Raw genomic sequence first — 22,349 nt, 5'->3', positions numbered from 1 at the left:
TGCTGGCATAACAATCAGATCAAAAAATTGAAGCTTGTACAATAGGGTGACCAGACATCCCTGATTTCAGGGGTCAGTCCCCAGATTGAGTACACTCTCCCCAGACCAAGTCTGTCCCCAGTTTTGTCCCCGGATTGGATTTGAACAGGATTGGGGCAATTTCAAAGACAGTCAGTGCAGAGTTAAAAAAAAAAAATCGGAATTACACACCCCCTCTCCGCGCCTAGTAGCTTAGGGGTGGTGTATTTTTTTCCATTATCTGTGCCCCTTTGATGATCATGTGCTGGTCAGAATGGAGTGAATATTTCTTCATTTGCTGGTGCATGCCCATTCATCTCCGCTCGCATTTTCTTCTGCCTTGGCTCACGTCTCGGCCAGCCGCCTGCCTGTTTATCTCCTTGCCTTCCCTGATGGAGTGATCTTCCTCCGCTCCCCACCCAGTAGTAGCCGGGGCCGGAGAGTAAGACTTGACAGGTTGCGAGGGGGGTGGTGGCGGGCAGAGAGTCACGGATTGCCGCCATTACTAGTAAAAAAAAAAAATATGTCCCCTGATTTCATTTAAAAAATATGGTCACCTTATTGTACAGTCACCATCAGACTGATATAATCTCTGATCGTGCTCATGGCACTCGAAAGTTCATAGAAACAAGGATATGGAATGGTTGTATGTAATAACATGGTCCATTTATTATAAGAAAACTCCAAAAGTATATAAAAACAGTCTATAGGAAAAGTTAAAAATATTGGCTCCACAACTTCTATCCTAAAGCTCAAGAGATTAAGCTCTCACAGTTCCAGAGAACAGTCCCTCCAGAAAAAAGTGTCTGTTACAATACCTTGGAAGGCAGATGGTGAAGTAGCCGTGACGAGGAGAGGGCGATGGGATCCTCAGGTGGAACCTATGTCCTGGCGTTCCACACTGCTGGTAGATTCCCTAAAGGAGGGGGGAATCTAGATCGTCCAAAGAGTGACCCGGAGTTTCAGACGTGCGACGCCATCTCCGACGGATGGAATCAAGCAGTCATACGTCTCCCTCCAGACCCAGCGGTGACGCATCACGCCATCCCCGACAGACGGAACGAGCAGCTGTACACCTCTATCCAGACCCGACGGTGACGTATGACGCCATCCCCTGACGGACGGAACGAGCAGCAGCGCGTCTCTCTTGGGATCCAGCTGAGCTGTGGCCCCGATCAGGTCACTCTTTGGACGATCTAGATTCCCCCCCCCCTCCTTTAGGGAATCTACCAGCAGTGTGGAACGCCAGGACATAGGTTCCACCTGAGGATCCCATCGTCCTCTCTTCGTCACAGCTACTTCACCATCTGCCTTCCAAGGTATTGTAACAGACACTTTTTTCTGGAGGGACTGTTCTCTGGAACTGTGAGAGCTTAATCTCTTGAGCTTTAGGATAGAAGTTGTGGAGCCAATATTTTTAACTTTTCCTATATCCTTGTTTCTATGAACTTTAGAGTGCCATGAGCGCGATTTTTGAAGTGTTTTTTGTTGTGTTGGTACTTCCGGGTGCCTTTATTTTCTGTCTCATCTTTTCTACACCTTATTGATGAACTAAATAAGTAATTATCTTCATTAAGAACTTTGCTATCCCTGTTTCAGCGCCTGTGTATTTGTTGAGTTTTTATGATATAATCTCTGGTAGGCCAGAGCTGGTTGCAACATCATTAGTTAAAATATATCTACGGTATATCTACTGGAACATATATAGAGCTAGAAAGCCATCATTTGAGCTCATGGATATCTTCTTGGATATCCTTTCTTCAGAATAAAAATACTATGATGCAGAGGCCCTTAGTCAATAAGATCATTTTCAGATATTCCTACCAACCAAGTAGCATTCGACTTTCATATTGATTCCATACTGCAGGTTTCTCATGAAAAGATAACATACAGTAAGAACGTGCACATACTTGTTGATTTGTAGGATATTTAGAATATCAGAGAATATGATTTGCACATTAGAAATGCTCAGGATTGCACGATTTGATGCCAGTGCCGACTTCAGTGGGACAGCATAGACATCTCTGATGATCTCCAGGACTTGTACAAACTGTCTCTCACTCTTCAGGAGTTCTCGAGCAAACCTTGAACGTTTATCTCCTATATCCGCTAGAAGTTTACTATCCTGTGTTGAATCAAATAAAAACATTTCAGAAAGGGGCAACGCAACTTTAGCTTTGAGGTTAGAAGGACAAGCACACCAAGTGATCTTACCTACTAGCTTGTGTGGCTTTACCTAGGCACATTATACTTTCTGGCATCATGTTTAAAATAAAACAGCTAAAAGCAAAGTTTTAATACAAATAAGTGAACACTTCTACTTGACAAAATATTTGTTATTCTTTACAGCCATTCTCAGGCCTACGTCCTGAAAACGTCCAAACAGACAAAATACGTTCAGGTGTGGCTTATGTGCTTACGTCACATTTGGCGACGTCACAACCGGCTGGTAGAATGCACGCAGCTTCCGCGATCGAAGCTGCAAAGACCATTTTCCCCCCCATACAAGCTGCATATGCTTGGTGCCAGTTTTTCTATAGGCACCTGCAAATGTGAGTTTAATGTATTTAAATCTGCACCTTTTAATAAATTAATGGTTTTACACCAGGAGACCTCTCCTCTGGTATTTCATTGCATGAGTGGCGGTGTGCAAGTGGAGAATCAAGTGATGGAGGATCAAAGTATACGGGGGGCCCCAAAAGCTATAATTGACCTGTCTAGCAATAGTGGGTCAGTACATGTGGTGACACCAGAAGCACTTTCCACTGTTAACACAGTCAGTTTGGGCTTTTGACTTGACATTTTGGACTTATTGCATTTTACACAGCTGATGGTGTTCAATCAGTTTTTTGGGATTATTGCAGAGAGCAGTGCGGTTTTTGTTTTATTTAGGTTTCGTCACTGTGTTTAGTATAGCACATAGGGATAAACGCAGCATTCCCTGGCACAAGGTCAGATATTTTATTTATCACTATTAGTATTCACCCACCCTGGTGGGTGACACCACCATTTTCGATGCCTGAACACATATGTCAATGTCACTGTGCAATGCAACAGAGTCCACTTGTTTTCCAGTACATAACCTTCATTGCTTAAGGCAGCCATTGATGGACCAAAGTACAGCCTGTTCAGCAGAGGGTAGCTGATGTTCAATCCATATGTAGCCATTCCCGTTTGACAGAAGCCAATCGTTGGATCAACTTCTGACAAACAGGAATGTTGGAAATGGTAGATCAAGGTATTCTGACATCAGAAAGTCCTGTTGTCTGAATAAAATATTCCATGAGGATTCCTCCATCCACCAGGCTAGTGTTCCTTTTTTTTTTTTTTCCTTCTTCATTTAGCTCCCTGGCTGAACAAAAAAAGAAAAAATGAAATATCTACAGCCAGCTTAAGTCTATTGTGCAGGGATTTTTTTTTCTAATGAACTAATCTTTAATACGTTGTCCTTAATCCATGATGTCATATTATGTACCACCTTATTCCCTGGTGTCCAATAGGTTTATGATACTTTCATTTTAAAACAATTGTGTGCTTATTTTTTGTTGCCTTATGGGCTAATATAGCTGTTATTTGCTTTGGCATAATTGTTCTTTTGTTTAGGGGCCAATTGTCTTCACTTGCATTATCCTTTATGTCAAATTGCATACCAAATCGGCGGCTATTGCCCGCAATGGCACCATCCAAATCGGTGCAACGCCGACTTTGCGGTGCCGCACCGATTCCCAAAAGTAGTTCCTGTACTACTTTTGGTGACTTCGGGGCGATTTGAATAGACATTTGTGCATGAACCCGCACAGATGTCTCTGAAATCGCTCCCGAAGTCTGGCGGCATTGCTGGTTTGAAATCATGCGAGTTAAGCTGAGCTTGCACGGTTTCTAACCTGCAGTCGGTGTGAACCTAGGCTTAGCTTGGGTTCATACTAAAGGCGGGTTAGAAATTGTGCTAGTTCAGCTGAACTTGCACGATTTCAAACCCGCATTTCAGTCAGACTTCAGGAGCGATTTCAGAGACATCGGTGCGGGTTTCTGCATAGATGTCTATTGAAATCGCCCCCGAAGTCGCCAAAATTAGTGCAGGAACTACTTTTGGGAATCGCACCGATTCGGACATGCCGTTGCCAGAAATAGGCGGCAAAACTGCCAGATGTGAACTGGGGCTAAAAGCTAGAAGCTGATTGGTTACTATGCACAGCTGCACCAGGCTTTGATTATAGGCCAGGAGATAAGAGAAAAGAACATGCATGTGTCCTTACCAAAGACATACATTCTTTTATGAAGAACATCTCTTCACAGCCAGGCATCAAACTATCACAATTATTTTGAAGTGCGCATAAATTTCTTTGTTCAGTTTATATTTGTTTGATTTGGTTTCTTAAAAGACAAAGTATAAACGATTCATCTTCGAAGCATTGTGCTCATACTTACCAGCATAGTAAGTTTTCTAAACCTGGGTTCAGAGCGACTTGGAGAAAGTACAGCCTTTTCAGACATGGCATCGCCGTCATTATCTTCCTGCTGTAATACACAACATTTATAATAAAAGGAATCTTTAATGGTTCTGGGCTAAAATTCTTTATGTTTTTTAGCCTTTAACCCTTTTGCTGCCAGAGCCATCATTGTAGGCCTGAAGATTTTAGAAAACCCCCAAAATATTATATATTTACTGAAAGCAGACACCCTGGAGAATAAAACAGTGGTAGTTCCAAGTTGTTATGTCACATGATATGAGTGCAACATTTTACATACAATTTCAGCATAAATTATAGTAAAGTTATATTTTGGACACACAATTGCAATAAAAAAATTATATATTTTTTTGTAAAATATAAAAGATGAGGCTACTGGCTTCTTACTCCCTTTCAAGTACCCCCCAGAGCAAGCTGCTTGCTATGTGGGCATTTGTGCAGGCTCGATCTTGAGCCGGAATGTGTGCATCTTTTGACACACACAGCGTAGCTCGGCCCCGCCCCGATCTCTCCTCACAGAATTTGATTGAGCAGCAGGAGCCAAAGGCCTCCATGTCCAATGAGGTCGGAGAGAGAGGAAGCAGTGCCGCTGCTCTTGGGCACAGCGTTAGATCGAGACGGGGTTAGCAAACAATTATTTCATCAAATAGGGGACAAAAAAGTCAATGGGGGGGAGTGGAAGCAATCTGACAGTTGGCGGATCACTTTTATCACAAAGACAGTCGGCTTGTCAGACTCACTCACACTCCTAGCAACGGCTGTGTAAACGCTGGGCGAAACATGTAAGATGCTCTAAAAGGTGGACGTGACCTTAACGGCTGGTTCACACCAGATGCAGTCTAGTGCATTTTTATTCTGCATCAAAAAAGCACGGACAGTGTTTAACATGGATTCCAATGGCCATAGCTCACACCAGTGCAGTGCGTTCCAGTGCAGTCAACAAAAATAGAAGATGTTTCCTTTTTTTCTGTATGGAAGGCATCTGGAATGTGGCAAAATGCATCAAAAATGCCTCGGAACTCTACTTTATAAGGAGCTGCAGTAAAGCCTGCCATAGACGGTTGGAATCTCGACCGGTTCAGCAGAGACTAGCTGAGATTCGAACATTGCATGGGCAGACTGATTGCCCTCAAGTTGATGGATCAATCAACAGTTTTGCTTCTTTTGGGATAAATGTTTTACATAAATGAAAGCTGATCATTGTAAGCACCCCTGTTAGTAGTAAATGGCTTTTATCAACCCTCTAACTGCTACAGGACAGTCTGTCCTGTTGAAAAAAAAACTGACTTAATGGCTGGATTGGATCACCAGGTGGAAATAAAAGAAAGCCTAAAAAAGGAAACTAATGCAGGAATCACACCTAAGAATTGCTAAGCTGCAATATAATGTTTGGTTTTTGGTTTAATACTGTTTTAAGAATTGAAATATTGTATTTTAAGGCTCTTTTATCACCTTTAGAAATGCTGATAGCGTGTCCTCAGTATTTGCTTGCAGCAACTGGTTCCTGACCTCTTTGGATTTTCCACATTTTTTTAAAAGAAAGATGGAAAGGAACTCCAGTGGATCATCCTTCAGACACAAATAAGAAGAAAAAATAAAAGGGCAACTTAACAAAATGGATAAAATGTCCTGTAAAGGATTAGTGCATTTAATCATATTAAAGGGGTCATTCAGGTACAGACATCCACATTACTAATAAAACGACAGCGTTGCCACTTACAATGAAGAAAAGCATGGAACATTGATTCTACCATGTTTCCCCGAAAATAAGACCTACCCCGAAAATAAGCAGGTTTTTCGTGGAGGGCTGCAATATAAGCCCTACCCCGAAAATAAGCCCTAGTAAAATGTGTTAAAAAATGTTTTAATCCACCTTGAAGGTCTTCTCCTCTCCTCCTGGCTGACACCCGCCCCCCCTCCACAGTGCAAGGAGCTGGGCAACGCCAGTGAGACAGCGGCTCCCCCCCTCCACTTTCTTCCCGCCCGATGCCCGCAGCCCCTCCCTCCTCAGCGCACAGATGCCAGCGGGACACTGTCTCCCCCCTTCTCCACTCTCCTCGCGCCGGACGCCCGTGGCCCCCCTCCCAGTGCACGGAGCGGGCCAATGCCAGTAAGACAGCGGCTCCCCCCTCTGCTCTCCTCCCGCAGCCCCTCCCTCCTCGGTGCACGGAGCGGACAGATGCCAGCGGGACACCGGCTACCCCCTTCTCCCACCCGACACCCACGGCATCCCCTTCCAGTGCACGGAGCGAGCCAACACCAGCGGGGATCCCGGAGCAGAGAAGAGCCCAAGGAGACCATGTGACCGCCAGGTCAGCTGAAAGAAAGGTACGGGTAATGCCCACAAAGAAATCACAAAGGGAGACACACTGCACCCCACATTCCTAAAAATGTAATTGCATACGGTAATTCTATGAGGATGGATTTTAGGATGCTTTTTAGGTTCTGACCTGACGGGGAGGGGGGGATAAGACAGGGGACCCACTAGATAAATGACACAGCAGAAGCACTATGCAATCTATTATGATTTAAAGGAAAAGGATTTTTTTTTTTTTAGGGTTACAACCACATTAAGATCATTGTACATATCGTAAAAAAATAAGACATCCCCCGAAAATAAGCCCTAGTGTGTTTTAGGTTGCCAAAATTAATATAGGACCCAGGCTTATTTTCGGGGGAAACACGGTATCACATTTACACATTTCATTTACTTACACGCTTCTCCTTAACAAGTTCCACCAAACCTTCAGTCAATGCCTCAGCAATGTCTTGATTGGTCTGCACCTTCACCATGGGCATTGTGTCAAACATGAACTGTCCTATAAAAACAACCCAATGTCACCCTGAACATTGCATTTCAAAAATAGTTTAATGTGACATATTTACTGGCCAAGCTTAAATTGAAATGGGCAGTTTCTTCTCACTTCTTGGCTTTTTGACAGGTGTCCGATATAAAACAGGAAATGAGAGAAACTCACCTCAATAGGGACACTGGGAGCACACCAAGGGTAGTTTAGAACTCAATCAGGATTTTATTTCTGGGTACCCATCGCTAGGTGACCGATGTCGGAAGAGAACAGAAATCTCCTGACTGAAGTTCTAACTTAAAAAATAAAGTTTTGGGTGGAGCTGGATTTTAGATCCAGAAGCAGGAGAAAACCCTTATGCATCATGGTCCAGTGGTCAAGCATATTATTAAAAAGTGAGTATCACCCCCAAGTAGATACCAGCCTGGCACACAAAATATATGAGCCAATATCCCTATAAATTAGTGATAGAGGCATATGCAGACCCATGCTATACTAGTACCAACCAGTCTGTATGCCCCATATTGGCAGCAATATAATGGGTTCACACATGTGTAGGAATTAACCCTTAAGCCTTGAGAAATTATCATCATGTCCAAGAAATATATATGGTACCACTTGGAGGTATACGTTTTTTTGTCATCCATTAACTGTTCTCACAATTCAAAATGAGGTAACAATAACTTGTTAAATACTGGAGAAGCTGGGGATTGATTACCCTTTTCTGTCTCATTATTTTTTTTCTCATATTTAAAAAGACATCTTATAATGAAGCAGAGATTACCTATTATCCTGCCGGATACATTTCTCTGGAGATCACTAAGATGGAGCTTCATCTGCTTCCTGACCATATGTAGAGCTTCCTCCATTACACTGGCTAATCTACACCAAGCCTGTAGTTTCACTTCCGTGAAGTATAAAAATGGGGGGAATTCACGTCTTCCAGATGCCATCAGCCAATCACTGAGAACTGAAAGTAATCACAACACATGAATGTCATTTATAATACAGTAACAAATAACAAGAGAAATTCAATAAAGCTACTGCACCACTTTTCTGGTGTTAATCCTTCTTGTTAATGTATTTTGCCAAATTCATGAAATATATGCAACACTTTTGGTTCCGACAGCGACTCCTACGCCAAATTCAGGTAGTTCTAAAATGTGCCACTTTTACTTGTGGTGCAATGAATGAGCCAAATCAAAATTAAAAATAAAATATGGACAGTTCGTACCTGGAAGAAAAGCTAATTAATATCAACTCTCTTTTGGTGTACAGAGAGAGACCCTGGGGCAGACAGATTTTGCATAAAGTGTCTTGCGTGCATTCTAACAGTGGTTCAGCATGCGCCAAATTCAAGTACAAGTTCTAGACAGGAACATGAATTTGGCGCATGCTGCACCACTTTTAGACACTTTCGCAAAATCTGTCTTTGTAAATTCCAGGGAATGAGTGTAGCACAAGTACATGCATGCTATAGTTAGAATGCAATAACCATCAAATGATATACCAATCTTATGGTACTAATGTAATCTTACAGAATTGTATTATCTTTCTTTGATATGAAGAGGTTTGTGTAGAGCTTTTATTGAATCTTAAAAACTAAAATAAGTATGGAAACAATTAACTGCTGTTACTCTGAATAATTTGATGTAGTCAATTTCCCTCTTTAACAGAAGAGGAACACTCTTTGTGAGCTTATAGTCATAAGTAAGCCCTATAAATTAAAAAAATTGGATCAAAGTCATGAACATTGCATTCTGTACTTACTGTGTTGGTAAGATCCAGTGGCTATGCCAGTTGGTGAACAAAACATAACGCCAGCTAACTGAGACAAATTGTCAAGGATTTCCATTCCTGCATCTACAATACAATAAAGAGTAAATGGATGCATTTTCTATTTCTACATAGCGTACCAATACATGGAAACACAAACAAAAATGTATGGTTAGATAATTATTATCCAAAATCCAGGTAAATAATAACCGCTTTATACACTTACATTCAATCCAATACACTGAGACAAAAAAATAATAATATACCTGTATTTATCGGAGTATAACACACACCCTAACTTTAAGAGGGAAGTTATAGGGAAAAAACTTTCCACAGCCCTCTATTTTCAGGGTAAAAAAGTGAGTGTTATACGCCAATAAATACAGTAATACATTTAGATTCAAGAATCTAATACAAGATTCAAGAAGGTTGAAAATGGCAAGAAACAAAAGTATTTCCCACGTTATCAAGCCACATGATAAGAATTCATATTTCTTTGACTGATCTGAATGTTACCACTTGCCTATAAGAAGAGGCTGGCCAAAGTTTTTATCTGATTTCCTGAACTAGAGTGGAACCAGGTCAACATCTCTATCAAGATATTTATTCCAGTAACAAATAGGACTTCAGGTAGTTTTGCAGCGATTTGAATTTGTGTCTTCAAGGTAAGAATGGGGGCATTAGTATCCATTCACAAACATATTGTGCAAGTTGGAAAAACTCTCTGTGATATCAACATTTCCAACAAGTGGAAACTGTCTTTTAGAATGCTTAGGAAATACTAGCAAGCAATATTTGAAGTGAGAAAAATGCTTGCATAAATCAGGCCACATTCACCCTAAGAGAAGGAGCCTATACCTAGACCATTAATAAAGAAAATAAGTGATCCGATCCCTGCACATGCTTCATTTAAAGTCCCGCTCTCTCTCTCTCTTTATTAAAGAAAATAAGTGATCTAAAACTCAACAAGAATCTCTTGTTTTAAACTTTTTTACTGCTTTATTTGCTGTTGGCCAGAAAATCATCTTCTGTGCCATAGGTTTGCACTCCAAAACTCAAAACACATGCCTTTCTCTGCAACCTCAGCTGCACTGGACAGTGAATGAATGGAAAATGCTCTGTGCTGAGCAGCTTCCTGTTCATTCACAAGCTGAAGCATAGTAACACAGTAACAGATTGAACACAGCAAGTGTGCTCACTGTGTTCACTTAGAAAAGGAAGAAGCCTGTAAATGACCTACTGTATTGATTAGCCTCTTCCCCCACTCTCCATCCTGAAACATGCTCTGCAGCAGCCAGGGGGAGAGGAGGGAAGCCAGCAGCACTGCAGTGGTGGGGGGGGGCAGCATGGGGAGAAGCCTGGGCATTAGGAAGAATTGGCACTGCACACAGTGATTAGGGTGTGCCCAGGCTTCCCCCCCCCCCATGCTGTGACCCCCCTGCACATGCCTACGTTCTGTGCCCTTTGAGATGACTTTAATTTTGCTATTTACACGTCAACGTCTCAACTTGATCATTAACCCTAGCCTATAATGCCCTTTCCAATAATACAAGACTCATGACAATGGGTGGGAGGGGCTTATGCCCTGCGAGAAGTCATGGCCTTTATTGTAAAGTTAAAGTAATCTCACACGGGGCAGAGAAGAGGCTTTTCTGGACAAGAGAGACAGTAACTTGTGCATACTCTAGGAAGTATTTAGTGTTATATGAGCATAGTGGAGATATTGTTCACTTTAAAGGGTGCTATCATCTTGCCCATCCTTCCCCTTTAAGGTGAAGTTCTGCTATAAATTGTGCAAAACTAAAAACTTTGGAAATATATGTAAAAAGATTTAATTGAAGAGTTATGTACAAAGATTTCATTTAAAAGGGAGCCAAATAGACTTTGTTTCCCTGCTTTGCTAATGCTCAGAAAAAATAGTTTAGTCCATATCAAGAAAATACAAACATGACACATAACATATTGTATTTAACATGCATTTTTGTACAGACCAATTCGTTTTTTGGGCGGTGGGGTTGGGAAAGAACCTTTTGTTTTATTTAATTTTTTTCATAACAGTTTTATTGAAAGTAAAAGAAACAAGCATCTTTGTGAAAAAACACTGGCAATACGGAGATAACGCATGCTTTTTATTCTCTACAGATCTACAACACAGGTAAATAGTAGGTGTAGAAAACTTTGGAGGTGCATGAAGCTTGATTAAAACTCAAAATCAGATAAAGAAGGCACAAATGATCATAGGTATCTCAGATAGTAGATGAGGACATAAAATGTGTAAACCTCAGGGCCTGTGGTGTTGAGGTAGTGTCCTAGAGAACTGTTTCCATCAGCTGGCAGAGTAATTCTTTTTTTTTTTTTCACTATTTTTTTACAGTTACAAATTAGAACATTTCACATTCATAAAATCCAGATACAGTTGGCATACACATATTATCTCTTACAATATCCCCCCCTAAAAAAAAAAGTTCTGATATTTTAGTGATTCTCTGTCCTTCCCCTGCACTCACCCTTCCCCTCCTCCCCTCTGTCTCCCCGCACACTCGTTTAGCAAGGTCACTCATCGCTCAAGGTCCCAAACCTCCAACCATTCTTTCCAAATAGCTTAAAATTTTCCTTGATTATTTCTATGTAAATAAATATATTTCTCCTTTACTATAGTTTCCCTTAATTGTGTTCTCCATTCTTCTAATGTTGGGGGATATATGGAGATTAATTTCTGCGCTATAAATTTTCGTGCCAAAAACAGGCATCTCGCTATTGCACTATAGATGTTTGCTGCTATATTAGGTTTATTTACTATATTAGTTTTATACCAAGTGTATTGTTAATATTTTGAATTATATCCCCCCAATAACTTTGGAGTTTGAGACACCTCCAGAGCATGTGTACAAGATTAGCTGGGGTGCCTCTACATCGAGGACATAGGGGAGATTCCCTTTGTTTCCACTTAAATAATTTTTCCGGGGTATAGTATGACCTTTTTTGGGTCGTGGAAAGAGAGACCTATAAGATCGCAGAGAGAGCCTCTGACCACTGTACGTCTGACAGTGGGCCCAGGTCTCGTTCCCATTGTAGCCTGGCCGGGACCGCTACTTACTTTTTTTTTTATACTATTCAGTATCTCATACATTTTTTATATTAATTGTTTAATGATAGATATTGATAGATATTGTTTTTTTCCTTCCTTTTTGAACAGTAATATTGATTTGTAGCTATTTAGCTTAAATTCCGTTGTGCGTGCCTGAGCCTGTACAGCATGTCTAAGCTGCAGAAACTGGAAGAACCTCTGTCTTGGTATCTCAAACTCCTCAGACAGCTGAGAGAATGATTTTATATTACCATTCAAAAACAATTGCTCAATATATCTAAGACCTCAAGTTTGCCAGAGCTTGAATCCCTCCAGTTTCTGCAATTCTACATAGTTTCCATTATTCTAGATTGGAGTGTAGGAGGTATAACCTGTAATATTTGTAATATCCTTCATTTCCTGCCATACATTAGCAAATAATTTACCTGAAACAATTTGTTTTTCTTTTTGCATAATTTTAGCCTCCAATGTGGACAGCAATGTATATACCCATTACCCAACGGCAGGACTTATCTCTGTATGGGATCCTCTTCCACAGCATCTGTCCAGCCAAAAAACTGTTGTAACTGTGCTGCTAAAAAGTAGTTATTTGGCTCTGGGATAGCAAGTCCCCCCTCATCTTTAACTAGCATTAGAGTTGTTAGTTTTATCTGAGAGCGTTTTTTCCTCCAAATAAGTTCACGAAAGAGGGATTCTATCCTGCGGAAACAAAACATTGCTATCCACATTGGACAATTATGATAAATATTCAATAATTGTGGATCCAAATCATTTTTATAAGATTGGATCTTCCAATCACAATTAAAGGGAGTTTGCAATAGCTCCGGGTTTCTTCTTTAAATCTAAGTAATAATGGTCTAAGATTCAAGTCTAGTTGTCAACTTAGGAGTTATTGGTCATACCTGGGCAACTAAAAAGAGTAAGCAGGTGGTTCAGTCTAATTTGATATAATGTCCTTATTCAACATGCCTTACCTGAAGCAGCAAATGGGACAAACAGGTCAATGACACCGCCATCTTTGCAGGACACCACACAGCTGCCTAATTTTTCCCAAAACTCTCTAATATTGGGATTTAAGACATTCTGAGAATCAATTTGAACATCTGGAAAACAGAAATTGTAAGTTTTAACACTGTTTTTACTTCTACATACATTGTAAACTGCTTGATGCAAAGCTGAAATCTTTATTATTTGTACTGTAAAACTTTAACACTATTGAAATATAACACTGTTTTTACTTGGTAAATGTGTAATGTGCTTTTTTATTTTTGATGGTCATTTGAAATACGCAAGGCTATGTCTCGGCTTAGTAGCAAATTTGGTTTTACATGACTGTGAAAATTGAAATGTGTACATTTTACAATTTCTGCACTAGAACACTTACTCTGTAGTAAATGTAAGTGTTGGGAATTCCCATCTGCAACAACTGAAATACTCTGTGCTGTGCGTCCATCCAAAGCTTTCTCCACACAAAAGATTAAACTTTCGAGAGTCATCCCATTGAAGTCATAAACTACAGGAACCACACTGGGTTTCACGCTACTGAGAATAACCTACAAAAGGCAAAAGGGTATACATCTAGTCGTAATGCTAGCAACTCAAGTTTTGTGAAATAATAATGTCAGATAAACAACCTCATATGCCAATATGTGGGATGATATCAACACAAGGTGAAGAGGACCTGAGGCGCCCCTATGTTCTGACTGACGCTGGAGACTGTTGCATTGCTTTGTGGTTGTAGAAGGGTAGGTGTTACATCCAGCTGCATTATACCTAAAGAAAAAAGAAAAGAAAAGTGTTAACCTACAGTATAGCAGGGATCACCAGTCTAGGACGATGTCTCTATTTCAAAGGACACAGTAGGATACAGTACAGATAAAGGATACAGTACACACATGCAAAAACAACTATATTGCATACTTTACAGAACAACCTATTTGGAGGATTTCATTTACCAGTATCCAATTGTGTTTTCTAAATCCTCAGTACTGCAACTGACCATCAAGCAGGATGGATCTGGCAACAAGCAAGGCAATCAAAACACTGACGCTAATTGCAATAGCAGAGGTGGGACTTAAGTATCTTTCCAGCATGGGGCCAGGTGGAACTGATTGCAGGAACCTGCTGGCTGCTGGGGGACACCCACTGGTGGTCACTGGAACTACAGCTTTCAGCCCAGAGAACCACAGTGCCACCAGCAGGTGAACCAGGTGCTGACAGTGGCAATGGGATGCCTGTATTTTTTATTTCTTCGACCAGAAGGACTAAATTGACTAAAATATGACTAAATATGACTAAAATATGACCAAAACTAAAATGGCATTTTAGTCAAAAGACTAAAATGGGACTAAAACTAAAATTCCATTTTAGTCAAAAGACTATGGGGCAGATTCACAAAGATCTGCACCCGCGCAGCGTATCTGAGATACGCTACGCCGCAACGTAACTTACCTGGCTTTGGTTTGAATCCTGAAAGAATTTGCGCCGTAAGTTACGGGGGCGTAGTGTATCTCTCGCGGCGTAAGGGCGCGGAATTCAAATGCGGCGAGTAGGGGGCGTGTTTCATTTAAATGAAGCGCGTCCCCGCGCCGAACGAACTGCGCATGCCCCGTCCGTCGAAACTCCCAGGGTGCATTGCTCCAAATGACGTCGCAAGGACATCATTGGTTTTGACGTGAACGTAAATGGCGTCCAGCCCCATTCACGGACGACTTACGCAAACAAAATAAAAAAATTCAAATTCGACGCGGGAACAACGGCCATACTTAACATTGCGTACGCCACCAGATAGCAGCTTTAACTATACGCCGAAAAAAGCCGAACGGAAACGACGTATGAGAATGCGACGGCCGCTCGTACGTGGATCGTCGGAAATAGCTAATTTGCATACTCGACGCGGATTACGACGGGAACGCCACCCAGCGGACGCCGAAGAATTGCATCTAAGAACGACAAAGACGTACGCCTGTCGGATCTAACCCAGATGCCGTTGTATCTTGTTTGAGGTGAGGATTCAAAACAAAGATACGACGCGGGAATTTTGAAAGTACGCCGGCGTATCACTGGATACGCCGGCGTACTTTCTTTGTGGATCTGCCCCTAAGACGAAAACTAAATTTAAATTTGACTTCTAAATTAACACTGGTCTGTAGTGCATGTTCGTACCTCAATACCATAAATAATAACATATTAGATTTTTAACTCCAGCAGTGTATGAGTTTGGAAATTGTAGAGAAATGCAACTACTAATGCATTACAATTTAACTACACCCATTCGATTTTAGACGACTAAGACTCAAGCCCTGTACACACGATCGGTTTGTCTGATGAAAACGGACCGTTTTTATCGGACAAAACCGATCGTGTGTGGGCCCCATCGGTTTGTTTTCCATCGGTGAAAAAAAAATAGAACATGTTTTAAAAAATTTCTATGGATAAACAAACGATCGTCTGTGTGGAACTCCATTGGAGAAAAATCTAGGCATGCTCAGAATCAAGTCGACGCATGCTCGGAAGCATTGAACTTCATTTTTCTCAGCACCTCGTAGTGTTTTACGTCACCGTGTTGGACATGGTCGGATTTTTGACTAATGGTGTGTAGGCAAGACTGATGAAAGTCAGATTCAATCCGATATCCGACGAAAAAATCCATCGGATTAGATTCCATCAGGTATCCGATCGTGTGTACAAGGGCATCAAATGTACCGGAGAATTAGTCGACTAAATACAACTAAAACAATTGCAGAAGACTAAAATGGGACTAAAACGAAAATGCCAATAGTGGGCCAGATTCACAAAAGGGATACGACGGCGTATCTCCTGATACGCCGTCGTATCTCCTGATACGCCGTCGTATCTCTGTTTCTATCTATGCGACTGATTCATAGAATCAGTTACGCATAGATATCCCTAAGATCCGACAGGTGTAATTGTTTTACACTGTCGGATCTTAGGATGCAGTACCGCGGCCGCCGCTGGGGGGAGTTTGCGTCATAAACCAGCGTCGGGTATGCAAATTAGGAGTTACGGCGGATCCACGATGGATTTTCGCGTTCGCTACGTCGCCACTAGTCTAGTTTCCCGTTGCAAAGTTAGTCGTCGTTTTAGGTGCCCTAACTTTAGTCAGCAAACGTATTGCTGTCTAAAGTATGGCCGTCGTTCCTGCGTCGAAATTTAAAAATGAACGTCGTTTGCGTAAGCCATCCGGGAATACGGAATTACGCTACGCGCGTCGCCGTTCGAAAAAATGACGTCACGGCGCGCAAAGCACAAAGGGAATTGCGCAACTGAGCATGCGCAGTAGGTCCGGCGCGGGAGCGCGCCTAATTTAAATGGCACACGCCCATTTGAATTGGCCCGCCTTGCGCCGGAGGCCGCCAGCGTAGTTTTCATCGCAAGTGCTCTGTGAATCAGGCACTTGCGGTGTAACGTATCTACGATACGTTACGCCGCCGCTCCCCTACGTAAATCTGTCCCATAGTCCCAAGACTAATGCCGCGTACACACGGTCGTTTTTTGTCTTGTAAAAAAAATTCGTTTTTCTCATGGAAAAAAAACGACGTTTTTTAAACTTCTTTTTAAAAAACGTCGTTGCCTACACACCATCGTTTTTTCAAAATGCTCTAGCAAAGCACGGTTACGTTCAGCACGTACGACGGCACTCTCTTCCATTCAAGCTCGCGTCATAACTTGCTTCTGAGCATGCGCGGGTTTAAAACGTCGTTTTAGCCCACACATGATCATTTTAAATGACACAAAAAACGACATTTTGAAAAACTACATAAAAAATTGAAGCATGTTCGAATTTTCTTTTGGTCGTTTTTCAGAAGACAAAAAACAACATTTTGCCCACACACGATCATTTTAAATGACGTTTTTTAAAACGTAGTTTTATTTCATCACAAAAAACGACCGTGTGTACACGGCATAAGACTAAAACTAAATCGAAATTTGCTGCCAAAATTAACACTGGATGCGTGCTGGGACACGCCTTGCTTTTCTGTACCCAGCACTATATTGAAGCCAATACTGTCAGACAGAATCAGATGGCTCTGCTTCCTTAAACTCCCCCTTTTAATACTTTTGTAGTTCAGAAGGCAGGATGTAAATGTTTGGACATCTTCACAAAGTAAGTTTACAAACTTCAAGACCGTTCAGATAAATGGTAATGGCTAGAAATAAGTGAAACAGAATGTGAAATTGAAAAAAATTATTTTCAATTGTGACTATAGATACACGCTAACGTTTTATTTTTGTGGTTTTGTGCAAAAAAATCTTAAAATTAAACAGCAAAGGTTAAACAGTTTTTCATAATTATTAAAATAAAATGAGTGAAATAAATGATAGGTTTCTGAGTAATGACATACTGGGTTATTTAGGTCTATCGGATTGTGTTAACCTCTACTACAGACTGCAGTTGCTGTATCAGAGAGGCAGGTCTACATTTTCACATCAAAGAAATATAATGTATTTGTGATGCTAATGGGAACTTTAAAAACCTCTTCAAACTTACCCTTACCCATACTTTTACCCTTTGAGTGTTTGCTAAATTTTCCATTTCTGTTTTCATAGGATTATTAGACCACAGATCAGCCGGACTGTTACTAAGCTCTTTACAGCCTAAATAAGCAGCTTTTCAGACACTTAAACATGTACACTACACACCCATTGCTGGAGATTAAGGGTGAATGTTGCATAAGCATAACTATGCATAGGAGGCTTTCTTTGTATTGGTCAGAATAAAATAAACTTGTTTTCATCTTCTTAGTCGGGTAAATATGAAATATTGCATAGTAATATTTTATGGCATGGACCATAGGGTGAGTACATGGATTGAAAAGTGGCTACAAGGGCGAGTTCAGAGGATGGGGATAAATAGGAAGTACTTGGAATGGTTAGGGGTGGAAAGTGGGGTCCCCCAGGGTTCAAACCAAACAAAATATTGGCATGCATTAAAAGATAAAGCGCTAATTCTCCCGCTCTACAACACTCTGGCCCAGCCTTAACTAGAGTATGCTGTCCAGTTCTGGACACCAGTCCTCAGGAAGGATGTACTGGAAATGAAGCGAAACAAAGAAGGGCAACAAAGCTAAGGGTCTGGAGGATATTATTTATAAGGAAAGGTTGCGAGCACTGAACTTATTCTCTCTGGAGAAGAGACGCTTGAGAGGGGATAGGATTTCAATTTACATATACCATACTGGTGACCCTACAATAGCGTTAAATCTTTTTTGTCGAAGGGAGTTTAATAAGACACGTGGCCACTCATTAAAATGAGAAGAAAAGATGTTTAACCTTAAATTGCATAGAGGGTGCTTTACTGTACTGAGCGGCAAGGATGTGGAATTCCCTTCCACAGGTGGTGGTTTCAGCGGGGAGCATCAATAGTATAAAAAAACTATTAGATAAACACCTAAACAGCATACAGAGATATACTAGCACCTAAACAGGATACAGAGATATACTATGTAACTATGTAATCGGTTGCATCCTTCATTTAAGCCAGCAGGGGGAGCTTTAGACTTCATTTGCTTATTTTCCAGTTTTTCTCATTTGTCTTAGGAAGCCTGTTATTTACAGAGCGCAAGAGACAAAAGTAAAATTATATATAACAGTGTAGATGGTAATCATAAACTCATTAAAGTGAAAAATAACCATACATAATATGCATGGTTATTTTTCACTTTAATGAGTTTATGATTACCATCTACACTGTTATTTTGTGCATATATATTTATTCACATTTTATTTTCATTTTTTAGTTTTGTAAGCGCTGCTTTATATATTCAATCACTTATCTCCTCTAAACAGGTGTTGGTGCACCTTTATATACATTTTGTCACAATTTCTTCTTTTAATAGCAGCAGCTAGTTATATTCATTATTCTCTCCAGTAAAGCGCAGTGGTGGTAGTTATCTGACAGCCTTTTTTAATTACCCATTTGTTTAAAATTAGATATACACAAATGCATCAGACCAGTGACCCATCTCTCTATACTGTATGCCTTCAGCGGAAGTTGAGGTGAGGTACGAGATGGCAGTCTCTCTTTTGTAGGGGTTTGTTTACAAAGCTATAACTGTGACTGGTGGAGAAACATGTTCTGGTGGAGAATCCTTCAGTCATTTAAAACTCATGGACCTGGAGGATTCACCTGCAGTTTGTTGAAAGTCTGATTCTCTGCTTTATAAATATAGCCCATAGTTTTGTAAAACTTATGCCACGTACACGGTCGTTTTTTGTCTTGTAAAAAAAACTTTGTTTTTTATCATAAAAAAAAAACAACGTTTTTCAAACTTCATTTTTAAAAACGACGTTGCCCACACACCACCGTTTTCTGAAAATGCTCTTGCAAAGCGCGGTTACGTACAACACCTACGACGGCACTCTGTTCCATTCAAGCTCGCGTCATAACTTGCTTCTGAGCATGCGCGGGTTTTAAACGTCATTTTAGCCCACACACAATCATTTTTTTATGACACAAAAAATGACATTTTGAAAAACAACATAAAAAATTGAAGCATGTTCGAAAAAAATTTTGGTCGTTTTTAGAAGACAAAAAACGATGTGAAGCCCACACACGATCATTTTAAATTACGTTTTTAAAAACTTTGTTTTATTTCATCATAAAAAACGACCGTGTGTACGTGGCATTAGGGTTTGATAAAGTCTTCATTTCTAAGTTCACCTCTTACCTGTTAACCTATTTTTTAGCATCAGTTGTCTACAGGTCTTTAAAAATGCAAGTTGACTGATGCTCTGGGCTCCTTATCACTCGCTTTCTCTGCTGTGAAAAGACCGACTGCTGACAGAACACTAAGAAGGTACAAGAACACACTAGGGGACACCCCTGTTTGTCAGACAGAGCCATGGGGACATTAGACCCCTTCTGGTATTTGATGAGCACAATAATGACACTCATCTGAAAATTCTAACAGCGCTTCAATAGTGTTTATGGCAAGGATTGTATTTCCTTTATGGATATTTTGGTCATACATGTTTCTATGTTGATGAGGGATTTATGTGTAAAGCCATCAAACTGTAACTAATTTCTGGCTTTTGATTTTTCATCCCCCCTCAACCATTGGGTTCAGTACTAAATAAATACCAGTTTATCAGATTAGACAGGATTGCTAATGCCTCAAACTGTCTTGATATCAGGAGGCAAGAGAAGAAAAGGAAATGTATTGCCAGGGGTTATCTTTTGCTACTCTTGGAAGAGGTTCAATCTAGATCCGTTTAAAATGATCAGTCACATAATGCCCAAAAAAAAAAAAAAAAGGCTTTAATTTGTGTGTTGGTATCATGGCTTTTCTGTATGTGTTTTTTCTTGCATATTCTACATACAGTAAACCCTGATAGTGAAGAATTCCAGAGCATGACTATACAATAATTTTGTATGTAACCACATGATTCGTGGTAAGATCAACCCAAGTTGTAAGGTCATTCAGAAATCTTTGGGATCCTTTGTTGAGAGTGTGCTAATGTCACTAAGGGCAACATCTTAACCAATTATGGTGTATGTTGTTAAACATCATATCACATGTACCTAAGTGGTTTACTTACTGCAGTGTCCCTGCCATCTGTTGCCATATAGATGAAATTCCCTAAAAATTAGGGACAGAGTGTGACAGCACTGGTACCCCATTAGATCTAGACAGACTGAGCTCCCTTGTGCCAATACACGTTTTGGAAGCTGGAAATGGGGACACTGACACACTGTTATTGTTATAGACCAGGTCCCCAAGTACAGAGAGAGTGGTGACAACACATTGTCACTTTTGAAATGCAACGGGGTATACTGGATCTTTGCATTAGATAACTTGCTTCATCAAGATTTAAAAAAATGACCTTTGTCTGTATTTGTTACTTAAAAATGTAAATAAGGATGTGGTGTCTGCGCTGTGAAGGAACACAAGGAAATAGATGGCTGTCCTGCAGCCAATAAAGGTGATATAGAAGCGTAAAAATAAAATAAAAAGATCTACCGCAATAAAGCTGTGAAACAAATGCCAAAGTGGATAAGTGTAAATCAGTGGGTCAGTACAAACACGAGTGAAGCTATGACCAGTGCATGTGATACACAGTCCAAATACAGTCCAAAAAAAAAAACAAGAAAACAATAGAAATCCAAAACTTGCTGAGACAAATGTGTATGAATTCTTGTGTGATAGTGTCTCCCACCACCAGTGAATAAAGTGTATACACACACTGCTTGTGAACTTCTTTGGTTATACACCTCTGTGTCTGCAAGCAGCTCACCTCACTGCTGTAAGATACACAGCAAACGCAGATCACAGGGTGTAGACAAGGATGGTATAAATGACACAATGTGGTAGTCTCCTTTCTGTTGCTGCAGTCCTCTCATAAGCAGGTGTGCACCATACACGGGGATGCAAACACAGGTGGAGCAATCATAGAGCACCTCGGTCATAGAACCAAAACGGAACAGGTAACAGTCCCACACAGTTGCACTCACTTGTATAAAATGAGCGTGGGCAATGCAGTCCCCCTGCTTCCAGATCGTCACTTAGATAGGTACTCGGTGGATGGTGAAAATAATAAAATAGGCATACATAGCTTAATCTCGTTGAGCAAACATTTATTATAAAACAAATTTAAAAAAACATTTAGTAGATAAAAAAGTTGCAAAAGTGTCCAGCGCCGTGCTCGTCTTCCTAATATCAGGGAGTGATGTACCTAATGCTCCAATCCTCAGATAGTATAAAGACGAGCATGGACACTTTTGCAACTTTTTTATCTACTAATTGTGAGTTTTTTTAAATTTGTTTTATAATAAATGTTTGCCCAACGGGATTACGCTATGTATGCCTATTCTATTATTTTCACCATCCACCAAGTACCTATCAAAGTGACGATCTGGAAGCAGAGGGGGACTAGATCAGACACACACACTGACTGAAAGATTACGAACTCGGCGTTCGTGGAGTATTGCCCACGCTCATTTTATACAAGCGAGTGCAACTGTGTGGGACTGTTACCTGTTCCGTTTTGGTTCTATGGCCGAGGTGCGCTATGATTGCTCTCCCTGTGTTTACATCCCCATGTATGGCGGATTATTATTATTTTATTTTCACGCTTCTATATCACCTTAATTGGCTGCAGGACAGCCATCTATTTCTTCACAGTGCAGACACCACATCCTTATTTTTTATACGTTTCTTTGAATTAGAT

General features: G+C 40.6%; 1 protein-coding gene across 1 annotated transcript in view; it reads right to left on the bottom strand.

Moving 5' to 3' along the window:
- The window catches only part of ECT2L (epithelial cell transforming 2 like), a 71,963-nt gene that overhangs the window by 31,013 nt on the left and 18,601 nt on the right, over positions 1 to 22,349 (bottom strand). The window contains exons 8-16 of the mRNA XM_040350531.1: positions 13,793 to 13,931; positions 13,543 to 13,711; positions 13,133 to 13,261; positions 9,065 to 9,157; positions 8,079 to 8,264; positions 7,203 to 7,306; positions 5,940 to 6,056; positions 4,447 to 4,536; positions 1,929 to 2,143 (exon numbers count right to left, since the gene is read on the bottom strand). Coding sequence (XP_040206465.1) covers positions 1,929 to 2,143; positions 4,447 to 4,536; positions 5,940 to 6,056; positions 7,203 to 7,306; positions 8,079 to 8,264; positions 9,065 to 9,157; positions 13,133 to 13,261; positions 13,543 to 13,711; positions 13,793 to 13,931 — 1,242 coding nt within the window. The remainder of the gene's footprint in view (positions 1 to 1,928; positions 2,144 to 4,446; positions 4,537 to 5,939; positions 6,057 to 7,202; positions 7,307 to 8,078; positions 8,265 to 9,064; positions 9,158 to 13,132; positions 13,262 to 13,542; positions 13,712 to 13,792; positions 13,932 to 22,349) is intronic.

Source organism: Rana temporaria, chromosome 4 (assembly GCF_905171775.1).
Source record: "Rana temporaria chromosome 4, aRanTem1.1, whole genome shotgun sequence".
Taxonomy (NCBI): domain Eukaryota; kingdom Metazoa; phylum Chordata; class Amphibia; order Anura; family Ranidae; genus Rana; species Rana temporaria.
Note: the sequence above shows the minus strand (reverse complement) of the source record. Positions and strands in the feature narration are given on the sequence as shown.